Source organism: Macaca fascicularis, chromosome 11 (assembly GCF_037993035.2).
Source record: "Macaca fascicularis isolate 582-1 chromosome 11, T2T-MFA8v1.1".
In the NCBI taxonomy this organism is placed as follows: Eukaryota; Metazoa; Chordata; class Mammalia; order Primates; family Cercopithecidae; genus Macaca; species Macaca fascicularis.
The window spans coordinates 57,270,323-57,285,037 of record NC_088385.1 but is presented as its reverse complement, the minus strand read 5'-3'; the positions used below and the strand labels follow the sequence as shown (position 1 = coordinate 57,285,037).

Genomic DNA, 14,715 nt, shown 5'->3' with positions numbered 1-14,715 from the left:
GCGACAGAGCGAGACTCCGTCTCAAAAAAAAAAAAAAAAAAAAAAAAAGAGGTTACCAAATACTGAACCAAGAAATACATACAAGACATAAAATCCAGCAAAAAAAATTTTTTTTTTTTGAGACGGAGTCTCGCTCTGTTGCCCCCAGTGGCGCGATCTCGGCTCACTGCAAGCTCCGCTTCCCAGGTTCAGGCCATTCTCCCGCCTCAGCCTCCGGAGTAGCTGGGACTACAGGCGACCGCCACCACGCCCGGCTAATTTCTTTTTTTTGTATTTTTAGTAGAGGCGGGGTTTCACAGTGTTAGCCAGGATGGTCTCGATCTCCTGACTTGGTGATCCACCCGCCTCGGCCTCCCAAAGTGCTAGGATTACAGGCTTGAGCCACCACGCACGGCCAAAAATTCTTAAAGCTTCAATCAAGAAATAAAAATTCGGCCGGGCGCGGTGGCTCACGCCTGTAATCCCAGCACTTTGGGAGGCCGAGGCGGGCGGATCACGAGGTCAGGAGATCGAGACCATCCTGGCTAACACAGTGAAACCCCGTCTCTACTAAAAATACAAAAAATTAGCCGGGCATGGTGGCGAGCGCCTGTAATCCCAGCCACTGGGAGGCTGAGGCAGGAGAATGGCATGAACCCAGGAGGCGGAGCTTGCAGTGAGCCCAGATCGCACCACTGCACTCCTGCCTGGGCAACAGGGCGAGACTCCATCTCAAAAAAAAAAAAAAAGAAATAAAAATTCATTACCAAATTTCAGAGCAGTATTTGTCAAACTGCCCATAGCAACTCATTAGTAGGTTGTAAAATTAGAAACAAGTTTGTTACAAATATTTCAGTCAGGTGGAGGTACATGGTGTGTACTGAACTGTGATGAAAAATGTACTTCATTGCTTATACTTCTTAAGTGGGCATGATGATAAACAACCAAGGTGCAGAATTGTTACAGAAGCTGTATATAGGCTGGGCGTGGTGGCTCACGCCTGTAATCCCAACATTTTGGGAGGCTGAGCGGGGTATACATGTACACACACACACACACACACACGCATACACACACACACACACACACGCATACACACACACACGCATACACACACACACACGCATACACACACACACACACACACACACACACACACACACACACACACACACACACACACACGTCAGTAAAAACAAAGACAAGGCTTGGGAGGCCAAGGTGGGAGGACTGACTCAGCCAATGAACTTAAGACCAGCCTGGGGAACATACCAAGACCCCACCTCTATAAAAAAAATTTAAAGATTAGCCAGATGTGGTGGCGTGTGCCTGGGGTCCCAGTAACTTGGAGGGCTAAGAGGTAGAAGGATGGCTTGAGCCCAGGAGTTTGAAGTTGCAGTGAGCTGCGATTTGCACCACCACACTCCCACTTGAGTGACAGAGTGAGACCCTGTCCTTCACCACTACCCCTGAAAACAAAAAACAAAGAGAGATAATTTGGAACAAAACAACAAAATAAGGTGGTGGTGGGGGCAGTAAAATATAATTATCTATATGACCAGAAGTCAAAATAACATTTAACGTTTAAAATTAAAACAAAAAAGCTAAAAGGTATTTTTACATACATCTTAACACTTCAAGAATTAGATCATGGTCTGTAGTCAACTTTTTTATTTCTTCCATGTTGGCAACTGTCCAAATTGGGATGAACTGATCACTATCCATTTGAGATATCAAGTAAAGATCCTTTGACAAATTTTCTCTGAAAAGAACAAACAAAATAGTCCTATAAAACAAGCAATTATTAAAAAGCACCTAACGAGAAGAGGTATCTTACTCCTTTTCTCTACTTTTTAAATGCATGGAAATAAGATTATTTTATCAGAAATAACACTAAACTTTTCAATGAACTCTAAAAAGTTGTTAAAAGTGTTCAATTCAAAACATATTAGTGTAATATATATACACATTAGTTAATATAACTTTTACAGTATCTCAATTCCCAAACACATCCAGCACAATATTGGACAATTATACTGATATATAAAGAGGTTTAATATTACAAGTAGCATTTTAACAAAACATTACATATAGCAGAGTTCCATCTTATAAATACTTCAGTGATATTAGAATATGCATGATAAAAACTGTAGCTGAACTGTGAATTGACTCAAGAAGGATTTTCTTTTTTCTTTTTTTTTTTTCTGAGACAGAGTCTCACTCTGTCGCCCAGGCTGGAGTGCGGTGGCGATCTCGGCTCACTGCAAGCTCCGCCTCCCGGGTTCATGCCATGCAAGCTCCGCCTCCCGGGTTCATGCCATTCTCCTGCCTCAGCCTCCCGAGTAGCTGGGACTAAAGGCGCCCGTCATCTTGCCCGGTTAATTTTTTGTATTTTTAGTAGAGACAGGGTTCCACTGTGTTAGCCAGGATGGTCTTGATCTCCTGACCTCGTGATCTGTCTGCCTCAGCCTCCCAAAGTGCTGGCACTACAGGCGTGAGCCACTGCGCTGGCCGGATTTTCCATTTCTTAATGTGTGCATTTTGTTGTTGTTGTTGAGGGGGAGTTTTGTTCTTGTTGCCCAGGCTGGAGTGCAATGGCGCGATCTCGGCACGCTGCAACCTCTGCCACCTGGAGTCAAGCAATTTTCCCGCCTCGGCCTCGCAAATAGCTGGGATTACAAGCATAAATCACCACGCCCGGCTAATTTTTTGTATTTAGGAGAGATTGTGTTTCCCATGTTGGCCAGGCTGGTCTCAAACTCCTAACCTCAGGTGATCCACCCGCCTCGGCCTCCCAAAGTGCTGGGATTACAGGCGTGAGCCACTGCACCCTGGCCAAAATATATATTTTAAATTATGCAAGTCAAACACGCTTATATAAATGCACACCTTGGCTGGGCACAGTGGCTCATGCCTGTAATCCTAGCACTTTGGGATGCCGAGGCGGGTGGATGATTAGAGGTCAAGAGCTCAAGACCAACCTGGCCAACATAGTGAAACTCCGTCTCCACTAAAAATACAAAAAATTAGCTGCGCTTGGTGGTGGGTGCTACTCGGAGGGCCGGGGCAGGAGAATCACTTGAACCTGGGAGGCAGAGGTGGTAGTGAGCCGAGATCGCACCATTGCACTTCAGTCGGGTCAACAAGAGTGAAACTCCATCTCAAAACATAAACAAACAAAATGAAAAAGATGCAAACACTTGCATCTTACACATAAAATCTTGTTTAATAAACTTAGGTAAAATCAAATTCACACTTTGCTATTCACATCAAATATTCTTTGAAGCAGTCTGGCTATAAATAGCTGGAAGTTTTTGCTTATAAGCCCTCTTCTCAAAAAGTACTGTACTGATCACCCTATTTAAAACCGCAACCACCCCAGCATTCCTGATTCCTCTCCTTGCATTCAATTTTCTTCCCACAGCACTTATCTCCTAACATACTTCTGAGTTGCTTATTTATTATGTTTGTTTTGTGCTCTTGCAGTCAGAATATAGGTTCTGACTGCAAGAACCTATAAGTGAAGGATCTTTTGTTGTTCAATTAATAATGTATTTCAACTGCCTAGTGCCTGGCAAGGAGCAGGCTCAAAGGCGCTTACATTCAAATTCTATTAAAATAAAGGCCAGGGGCGGGGGCTCACGCCTGTAAACTCAGCACTTTGGGAGGCCAAGGTGGGTGGATCACCTGATATCAGTTTGAGACTAGCCTGGCCAACATGATAAAACCCCATCTCTATTAAAAATACAAAACGTAGCCAGGTACGGTGGTGTGTGCCTGTATTCCCAGCTATTTGGGAGGCTGAGGCAGAAAAATCGCCCCGGGAGGTAGAGGTTGCAGTGAGCTGAGATCGTGCCACTGCACTCCAGCCTGGGCGACAGAGTGAGACTCCATCTCCAAAAAAACAAAAAAATTCCTTAAGAATCTGAAAATAAGACAACCATAAACATGATCTTTGCAAAACTAAAAAGCTGTAGCCTAAATGAACTCTGAAATTTAGCGGGTCTATTCTTAAACAATGACTCAAAATTCTTAAAGAAACTGTACCTTGTCAGAAGTAAATAGATATAACATCTACGATTTGATTATTCACGAGTAATACCTGATATGTATTAACGGCAATTGTGCTGAGCCACAAATGTCAATTACCCAGCTGGCTGGAACTATATCACAGTCCTGAGTAGGAATGTGATGGATCATGACAAGTAGGAGCTCCCACTGCAAAAGCTCCCACTTTTTAAAACATTTTTAGTTAAAAAAGCTGGGATAAACTACAAAAAAAAAAAAAAAAAAAGATCATGTTTTTGGAGATCTGGGAAAGTTGTAGAAGCTTCAAGCACAAAATGACTAAAATGCCCCAAAGAAGATCTTTCCTTCCTGAGAGCATTTGCAGATCTTGACTCAGATTCTACTGGACGATAGAGAAACCAGCAGATCTCTAGGCAGTTGTGTATAAGTATGTGGTATGTGTAATGGGCAGAGAACTAGAATTATGAATGGAAATTATGGAAGCCACCAATACAGCTGATTTTCCCCATAAGATGGTTCCTGAGTTTTAAGGAGGAAGATGGGAGATTGGAAGTCAGGCTGAAAAGACAGTAAAATCTACGTGGTCTCGTGAGTAAGTCTGAGTGCAAGCAAAAATGCTGAAAACGCATGTCGCCCCCATAAGACACTGCCAGATTTTCTTTTTTTTTTTTTTGAGACGAAGTCTTGCTCTTGTCCCCCAGTCTGGAGTACAACGGCGTGATCTTGGCTCACTGCAACCTCCACCTCCTGGGTTCAAGCGATTCTCCTGCCTCAGCCTCCTGAGTAGCTGGGATTATAGGTGCGTACCAACATGCCCAGCTAATTTTTTGTATTTTAAGTAGAGATGGAGTTTCATCTTGTTGGCCAGGCTGATCCTGAACTCCTGACCTCCGGTGATCCGCCCGCCGTGGCCTCCCAAAGTGCTGGGATTACAGGCGTGCACCACCGTGCCCAGCCAAGACACTGCCAGATTTTCAAGCACTATGGGGTAGGAAGTTAAAGAGCTAAATCTCAAACCTCTGCATTACAGATCTAAATCTCCTTGGTTTTGTAAGATTAGGGTGACACAAAACTGCCAAGCTCTGAATCAAAAGCCTGAAAGGGCCATGTAGAAGGAATAGAGCTAAATCAAAGGTGAACTGAGTCTAATTAAAATTGTTGCTCAGCCCCGACCTAGCTCAATTTCTGATTGGATTGAAGCAATCAACATTTCACTCTCTGCCTAACAGAAGAAAAGCTCAAACTCTGTCTAGAGTTGTATTACCTGCATCTTCCATGGTTCTGTTGTATGTAATGTACAGCATAAAATCAACATTTACAAGACATACAAAAAGGCAGTAAATTATGACAGATAATTCAAGAGTAGAAACCCAGACAATAGAAACAGACCCATAAATGATCTAGTTAGTAGGTAAAATTCACCCAGGCTGAAGTGCAGTGGTGCAATCTCAGCTTACTGCAAACTCCACCTCCTGGGTTCAAGCAATTCTCCTGCCTCAGCCTCCAGTAGCTGGGACTACAGGGGCAAGCTACCACACTCCGCTAATTTTTGTATTTTCAGTAGAGACGGGATTTTGCCATACTGGCCAGGCTGGTCTTGAACTCCTGACCTCAGGTGATCCACCTACTTCGGCCTCCCAAAGTGAAGGCTAAAGTAAATATTACGTGAATGTTTTTGTTTCTTTGTTTTTGAAGTGGAGTCTCGCTCTTGTTGCCCAGGCTGGAGCCCAGGAATAATTTCAGCTCACTGTAACCTCCACCTCCCAGGTTCAAGCAATTCTCCTGCTGCCGCCTCTCAAGTAGTTGGGATTACAGGCACCCACCACCACACCCGGTTAATTTTTAATTTTTATTAGAGACAGGGTTTCACCATGTTGGCCAGGCTGGTCTCGAACCCCTGACCTCGTGATCCACGCACCTTGGCCTCCCAAAGTGCTGGGATTACAGGCATGAGCCACTGTGCCCAGCCCATAATTCTTATCTGTAAATAAGACTTCTCTAAATGTTTGCCTGAAAGGATTCCTTATTTAATAGAAGACACCGGCAATATAAATTATGTATCCAACTCCTTACTATTTTGCCAAAAATGACTCTATGATTAACGTTATAAGAATCAACTATTAAAACAAGCATTAAGAAATAACTCTTTTTGTCAATTCCAAAATTGAGTATGTTCACAGAAAAAACATCCAATGGAAACCTCATTATCTTTATATTAAGAATAGATCCTTTGCATATCAGATTGGAGACGACACGTTTTTTTTTTGTCCTTGAGATGGAGTTTCGCTCTTATTGTCCAGGCTGGAGTGCAATGGTGCGATCTCGGCTCACTGCAACTTTCGCCTCTGGGGTCAGGTGATTCTCCTGCCTCAGCATCCTGAGTAGCTGGGATTACAGGCATGTGCCACCATGTCCGGCTAATTTTTGCATTTTTAGTAGAGACAGGGTTTCTCCATGTTGGTCAGGCAGGTCTCTAACTCCCGGCTTCAGGTGATCCAGCCACCGAAGTCTCCCAAAGTGCTGGGAGTACAGGAGTGAGCCATGGTGTCTGGCCCTACACTTTTAAATCTAGATAAAGGGCCGAGCGTGGTGCCACACGCCTGTAATCCCAACACTTTGGGAGGCAGAGGAGGGCGGGTCACATGAAGTTGCAAGTTTGAGACCAGCCTGGCCAAGATGGTGAAACCTCGTCTCTACTAAAAATACAAATATTAGCTGGGCATGGTGGCCACACGTCCGTAATCCCAGCTACTCTGGAGGCTGACGCACGAGAATCTCTTGAACCCGGGAGGTGGAGGCTGCAGTGAGCCAAGATCACACCACTGCACTCCAGTCTAGCGACAGCATGAGACTCTGTCTCAAGAAAATAAAAAATAAAAAAAACTAGTTAAATAATAATCACGATCCTCGTACTCTATTTCACACATATTTTACATCTACTAATCAAATTCAATAAAGGGGAAATAGCAATACCGTGAAAAACAGAATTCTAATTGTTTCTTCAGACATTCTTTTAGGTCTTCTGTAGAAATTGCTGAATTGCTTTCTCCTGATGGTAGAAAAGGAGGGAAAAAAGTTAATAGCATGTTAGCAGACGTGATAAATCTGACATACTGTTGTACTCAGAAGCCACAAAGTATCTACAATCAAAATTCACCACAAAGCTATTGTTTGAGAGAACCAGGGTCTCCCTTTGTTGCCCAGGCTAGAGTACAGTGGTGCGATCACAGCTTAGTACAGCCTCAACCTCCTGGGCTCAAATGATCCTCCCACTACAGCTTCTTGAGTAGCTAGGACCACAAACTTGTGCCACGATACCCAGCTAATTTTTTATTTTTATTTTTTTGTAGAGACAGGCTCTCATTATGTTGCCCGGACTGTTCTCAAACTCCTGGGCTCAAGCAATCCTCCTACCTTGGCCACAGGCGTAAGCCACTGTGCCTGGCCCAAACTGTATTTTTTATTATTTTTATAACTTGGATAGTTCAAAGTCTAACTAATTTCTCTCAACTTAGATATTCTTTCATCAGATACATTTCATATTAGTTTAAGAGTTATTTTTATCAAAAAATTAACAAAGCACAATACTAAAAGCACTTAAAGGCCGGGCATGGTGGCTCACGCCTGTAATCCCAGCACTTTGGGAGGCCAAGGAAGGTGGATTACTTGAGGTCAGGGATTGAGACCGGCCTGACCAATGTGGTGGAACCCCATCATTACTAAAAATACAAAATTAGCCGGGTGTGGTGGTGCGTGCCTGCAATCCCAGTGAGCCGAGATCACGCCACTGCACTCCGGCCTGGGCGACAGAGCGAGACTCCCTCTCAGTAACAATAAAAAACACCACCACCGGCCGGGCGCGGTGGCTCACGCCTGTAATCCCAGCACTTTGGGAGGCCGAGGCGGGCGGATCACAAGGTCAGGAGATCGAGACCACGGTGAAACCCCGTCTCTACTAAAAATACAAAAAATTAGCCGGGCGCGGTTGTGGGCGCCTGTAGTCCCAGCTACTCGGGAGGCTGAGGCAGGAGAATGGCGTGAACCCGGGAGGCGGAGCTTGCAGTGAGCCGAGATCGCGCCACTGCACTCCAGCCTGGGCGACAGAGCGAGACTCTGTCTCAAAAAAAAAAAAAAAAACACCACCACCACACCACCACGGCTGGGCGCAGTGGCTGACGCCTGTAATCCCAGCACTTTGGGAGGCCAAGGTGGGTGGATCACGAGGTCAGGAGATCGAGACCATCCTGGCTAACATGGTGAAACCCTGTCTCTACTAAAAAAAAAAAAATACAAAAAATCAGCCGGGCATGGCGGTGCGCGTTTGTAGTCTCAGCTACTCAGGAGGCTGAGGCAGAAGAATGGCGTGAACCCGGGAGGCAGAGCTTGCAGTGAGCCGAGATCGCCCCACCGTACTCCAGCCTAGGTGACAGAGCGCGACTCCATCTCAAAAAACAACAACAAAAAAAACACCAACTGCTTGCCATATCACTTTAACTCTATGTTCAAAGTCGGCAGTTGTTTCTATATAGATACGTAAAAATTATTTTCTGACACAGTTTCACTCTGTCACCCAGGCTGGAGTACAGTGGCATGATCTTGGGATTACAGGTGCATGCCACCAAGCCCAGCTAATTTTTTTTTTTTTTTTTTCAGTATAAGACAATGTTTCACCATGTTGACCAGGCTAGTTTCGAACCCCCGACCTCAAGAGATCTGCCCGCCTCGGCCTCCTAAAGTGCTGGGATTACATGTGTGAGCCACCCTGCCTTTTTTCCTGTTATCTTTAATTTCACGCTTTCCTTTAATAGAACCCTCATAAACAATCTTTTAACATTACAAATGTCATGTTATCTGAAAACAATGTAACAATCAACTAACATTTCATTAACATAACCTTCTTTTCAAATAAGAAAATAATGCCAAAGGTTTATCAGAACAAGGATAAAGAGACCATGGGTGGGGGGGTGTCCTGTACTGAATTCCCATTTTAACAATAAAACCATAAACTTTACCGGAAACATCATATATTTGGTAACTCAGATCTTCTGGTCCTAAAATCATCCCATCAGTTGATTCTTCAATGCCTGTAGTATTTCTTGTGGTTTCACAAGACGAAGAATACATTACTTCATATTCTTTACATGTATCTTCTGAGAGCTCTGCATTACCTGTATTAAAGAGAGACACTGAAAATAAATGGGAATTATTTAAATTCTATTTTCAGGAACCCTGGTCAGTATGTCACCTATAAAAAGATTTTAAGGTATTCTACCAGTTCGGAGTATGTCCACATGGTTTTAAGCAAGAGTTATCATTCCAAGGGAGAAAGTTTTGACAATTATGGATAAACTAAAATGATTAACAATTGCTAAAACGTATATAGCATTATCTATGTATCAGACTACTCCAATTCACTTTATTCATTTAATTATCAGAAAATCCTGTGCTGTAATTAAGATTGCTTCTGTTTTACAGATGGAGGAAAAAAGCATAGAGAAATTAAGTTATTCGCCCAAGGTCGAACAGTGAGTAAATAGCAGAGTCAATGATGGTAGATAAAAACTAATTTATAAATATCATTATTATAGACGGGTTGCATGCTGGACCCAAAGACACAGCTACTACTTGAAATCAATGGCAATCTATTCATGTTAGGTATAAATGAGAATTATACACAAACCACATGCTAAACATAAATCCTGGATGCAGTATGTTTAAAGGAAAAACAAATTGATAAATATACTTAATCAAATAAACAAAGGATATATCCTGGCCAGGAATGGTGGCCCACACCTGTAAACCCAGCACTTTGGGAGGCCGAGGTGGGTGGATCACTTGAGGTCAGGAGTTCGAGACCAGCCTGGCCAACATGGTGAAACTCCATCTCTACTAAAAATACAAAAGTTCAGCCGGGCACGGTGGCTCACGCCTTTAATCCCAGCACTTTGGGAGGCCGAGGTAGGCGGATCACCTGAGGTCAGGAGTTCGAGACTGGCCTGGACAACATGGTAAAACTCCGCCTCTACTAAAAATACAAAAATTAGCCGGGTGTGGTAACCAGATGTGGGATTACAGGCATGAGACAAAGCCGGGCGCCTGTAATCCCAGCTACTCAGGAGGCTGAGGCAGGAGAATTGCTTGAACCTGGTGAGGCGGAGGTTGCAGTGAGCAAAGATCGTGCCACTGTACTCCAGCCTGGGTGACAGAGTGAGACTCTGTCTCAAAAAAAAAAAGGCCGGGGGATGTATCTCAAGTTCGGTAAACTTGCTTGGCCGTACATTTAACCAAACTGTGATTTTTATGACCAAATATTTAAGACTTACCCTCAGGATGAGCACCTGATGTAGCTGCTGTTTCATGCCAAGAGCTTTCAGTTCCATGAGTTACTGGGGTGGCATCAGTATTTCCAGGAGCAATTTCTTGCCATACTTTGGCATTAGGATTTAAACCAGTTCCTTTAGATGTTACCTGCTAAATAATTGAAAGATCTATTTGTAAATTTTTAAAATCAGAGCATGAAAATTACAGATTTAGATAAAATCGCTTTTCCATTACTTAAAAGCGGGAGAGAAACCCAATAATTACATTTAACAAATAATAAATAATATTAAAGTTTGTGATCAACTTGAAAATTTGAAATATCTATGTAAAAGTTAGCTTCCTATATAATAAAAAATAGGTATTTCTAAATATTAAAACAGAAATACTGCCCAGGTGCAATGGCTCACACCTGTAATCCCAGCACTTTGGGAGGCTGAGGCAGGAGAATCACATGAGCCCAGGAAGTTCGAGGCTACAGTGAGCTGTAAACACACCATCACACTCCAGCCTAGGTGACAGAGGAGACCCTGTCTCAGAAAAATAAATAAAAGAGAAATATTGCTTTACCCCAACCTACTTGCAAATGTCACAAAATTTAAAATATTTACGTAACTTTTGAGACACTTGTGTATTTTTGCATCTACAGCAAATTTCTTAGTTATCTAATTTTCTAGAATATTATATATATTTATATTATAAAATATAAATATTTTATTGCCATCTAAGCTGTGACAGAGACTTTAGAGTCTGAACAATTCTATAACTAGAAATTTTATCCCGAGTTAAAAGTAGTGATATGCTTTATATTGGAATTTTTTTTCCATCTGTCCTGCAAATGTATGTTCTTAATGTCCACAGCATGACTATTTTAAATAGTGCCATTTAAGGTAATCTCTTGAGGCAAGGCACGATGGCTCATTCCTATAATCCCAGCACTTTGGGAGGCCAAGGCAGGCGGATCGCTTCAGCGCATGAGTTCGAGACCAGCCAGGGCAACAAACACGGAGAAATGCTATCTCTACAAAAAATACAAAATTGGCCGGGCGTGTTGGTGGGCACCTGTAGTCCCAGCTACTCGGGATGCTGAGGTGGGAGAATGGCTTGAGCCTGGGAGAGAGGTTGCAGTGAGCTGAGTAGCTGAGTTTGCACCACTGCACTTCAGCCTGGGAGACAGAGTGAGACTCCGTCTCAAAAAAGAAAACACACACACACACACACTCACTCGCTCACACATACACACCAAACATAATGCCCTGTTCATGCCTAGGTTCATCCATATCTTGAGAGCAGGGTCTGCGCCTTGAAATGGTGGTAGTAGTGAGAAGTATTTTATCACTTACACGCTTTAGAATTTCCAAGTGTAGGATAACAAGCGTATACCTTTCAGTCATTTTTATTATTATTTCAAAATTCTCTACAGAAAATACATCTGTTTTGTACCCACAGGAGAGTAGTACTCTCCCACTGCTCTGCCTTTGGTAGCCACTGATTTGAAGCTGAGTTGACTGGTGAATGTGATGTGGGCATTTACGTATCGCATAATTTGTGTGTTGGGGAGGGGGATAATCTATTTTAACGAAACTTGCTATTCATGTGTATGCCCTAACAAATAAACATTATAGCATAATAAAAGGTACAACTAAGCACTGTGGACTGGAGGTGGGATGCCTACCCAGCAGCAAGCCCACCCTCATGTGCCATCTGAGGACCTGCAGAAAGGACAGTGGGAAGGAGACAGCAGCCTCAGCCCAGAGATCTCCCTATCCTCCTCCCTCAGGGGAGGGGGATCCTGACATTTGATCCTGACATTCAACCCTTCATGTCCTCCTCGGTCAGGAAGATCGTTGGGTACAGTGGGTGGAGGTGAGGAGAAGGAGGTACAGAAGGGGACGCAATATGCGAGTAAAGAGATTCTAGAGAAGGGCAAACGAGGGTGGGTAACAATGGAATTAAACAGAAGAAAGAAGCCTCTATTTGTAACCCTGGAATCCGGCAGGGGAAGGAGGAGGAAATGGGCAAGGGAAGGTGGTAAAGAGAAGCTGAGGAGAAGGCAACTCACTTATTTCTCCCTGCCTCTGCTGAACAGTTCCACTCCTTTATGTTAATCCCATTCTGAGACAGGCCCAGAGAGGTTCCAGTGACAAACTAGTAGTTTGTGTCCCGGGGCACAAATGATCTAGGAAGTAAACTGCAGAGCTGGCAGGCAAAGCTAGGGTCCACCTCAGTAAGACTCAGCTCCTGGCTCCTAGAGAGCTTTGGCACTGATGCCGTAGGTGACAATAAGAGAGATGATGAAGATGCCGAAGCCCAACTCTAAGGGTGATAAACTCAAGCTTTTTGGGTACAACATAATTTCTGACTGATAGCAGAATAGAACTCTGAGTAGCTTGTGATAGCCAAGCTCTCCTGCCATGTCAACAGTATTTGACATTAAGCATTTTTTAATAGGAGAAAACGCATGTATTTACACACTTATTCTCTCCCTCTCTTTCCTCCATTCTGAGAATACCAGATACACGCCTACCCAAAAAGATGGCAAATGTTAAAGGTACAGCTCTCAGAAACAAACGATCAAACATTAAATCCCAATAAATACAAGGAGTACAACATTCATTTACTTACTTGAAAAGGATACAGTGAAAGGGCCATATACCTATTAGAAATACCCCTTACTCAAAGAGTTGCTATGTAGAGTAGTTATGTGACAAGATCATCATTTCAAAGTAGCTTTTTTTTTTGAGACAGTGTCTCGCTCTGTTGCCCAGCCTGGAGTGCAGTGATGCAATCTTGGCTCACTGCAACCTCCCTGTCCTGGGTTCAAGCTATTCTGCCTCAGCCTCCTGAGTAGCTGGGATTACAAGGGCCCGGCACCACGGTGGGCAAATTTTTGTGTTTTTAGTAGAGACAAGGTTTCACCATGTTAGTCAAGTTGGCCTCAAACCCCTGACCTCAGGTGATCCACCCTCCTCGGCCTCCCAAAGTGCTGGGATTACAGGCGGGAGCCACCGCACCCGGCCTCAAGGTAGTTTAATAATCTTCATCTAAACACACAATGATTGAGATGCTGGAGTCACTCCTGAATCCAAAAACAGCTCTAATATGAACTTTTTATTATTGTGTGATCTTGGCAAAATTTCTTAACTCTTCTGAGCCTCAATTTTGTTAACTGTAAATTGAAGTAAAACAATTTTTTTTTTTTTTGAGAGGAGGAGTCTCGCCCTGTCGCCCAGGCTGGAGTGCAGTGGCCGGATCTCAGCTCACTGCAAGCTCCGCCTCCCGGGTCTATGCCATTCTCCTGCCTCAGCCTCCCAAGTAGCTGGGACTACAGGCGCCCGCCACCTCGCCTGGCTAGTTTTTTGTATTTTTTTAGTAGAGACGGGGTTTCACCGTGTAAGCCAGGCTGGTCTCAATCTCCTGACGTCATGATCCGCCCGTCTCGGCCTCCCAAAGTGCTGGGATTACAGGCTTGAGCCACCGTGCCCGGCCCGAGGTAAAACATTTTTATTTTTATTTTTACTATTTTTATAGACAGGGTCTACTCTGTCATCCAGGCTGGAGTACAGTGGTGTGCTCATAGCTCAGTGTAGCCTCAAACTCCGGGGTTCAAATGATGCTCTTGCCTCAACCTCCTAAGTAGCTAGGACTACAGGCCTGGAACACCATGCCCCACTAATTAAAAAAAAATTTTGGCAAAATTGGGTTTTCATTATGTTGCCCAGGCTAGTCTCAAACTCCTGGCCTCAACAGATCCTCTCAAACTCAGCCTCCCAAATCACTGGGATTACAGGCATGAGATACTACACTGGGTCAAGAAGTCCTTATTTTAAAAATTACATGGCTGGGTGCAGTGGCTCATGCCTGTAATTCCAGAACTTTGGGAGGCCAAGGCAGGTGGATCACCTGAGGTCAGGAGTTCGAGATGAGCCTGACCAACATGGTAAAACCCTGTCTCTGCTAAACAATACAAAAATCAGCTGGGTGTGGTGGCGGGCACCTGTAATCCCAGCTACTACTCAGGAGGCTGAGGCAGGAGAATCGCTTGAACCCAGGAGCTGAAGATTGCAGTAAGCCAAAAATCACGTCATTGCACCCCAGCCTGGGTGACAAGAGCAAGACTCCGTCTTAAAAAACAAAAAAAAATTACAGGCCAGGGACACTGGCTCATACCTGTTAACTCTAGCACTTTGGGAGGCTGAGGCAGGCAGATAATTAGGTCAGGAGATCGATATCAGCCTGGCCAATATGGCAAAAATCCCATCTCTACCAAAAATACAAACATTAGCCAGGCGTGGTGGTGTGCACCTGTAATCTCAGCTACTCTGGAGGCTGAGGCAGGAGAATCGCCTGAACCTTGTAGGCGGAGGTTGTGGTGAGCCGAGATTATGC

The 14,715-nt window shown here is 43.9% G+C and overlaps 1 protein-coding gene across 22 annotated transcripts in view; it reads right to left on the bottom strand.

Annotated features, from left to right (window-relative positions):
- LARP4 (La ribonucleoprotein 4) overlaps positions 1–14,715 on the bottom strand; it is an 82,912-nt gene that overhangs the window by 42,855 nt on the left and 25,342 nt on the right. For 9 of the 22 annotated variants that reach the window (XM_005570840.4, XM_005570842.4, XM_074006839.1 and 6 more), the window contains 4 exons: positions 10,332–10,479; positions 9,021–9,176; positions 6,982–7,057; positions 1,605–1,741 (listed from right to left, as the gene is read on the bottom strand). In XM_005570840.4, coding sequence (XP_005570897.1) covers positions 1,605–1,741; positions 6,982–7,057; positions 9,021–9,176; positions 10,332–10,479 — 517 coding nt within the window. Of the gene's footprint in view, positions 1–1,604; positions 1,742–6,981; positions 7,058–9,020; positions 9,195–10,331; positions 10,480–14,715 lie in introns of all 22 variants that reach the window. The other 13 variants (XM_074006838.1, XM_005570837.5, XM_045365219.3 and 10 more) reach the window with 4 other exon arrangements.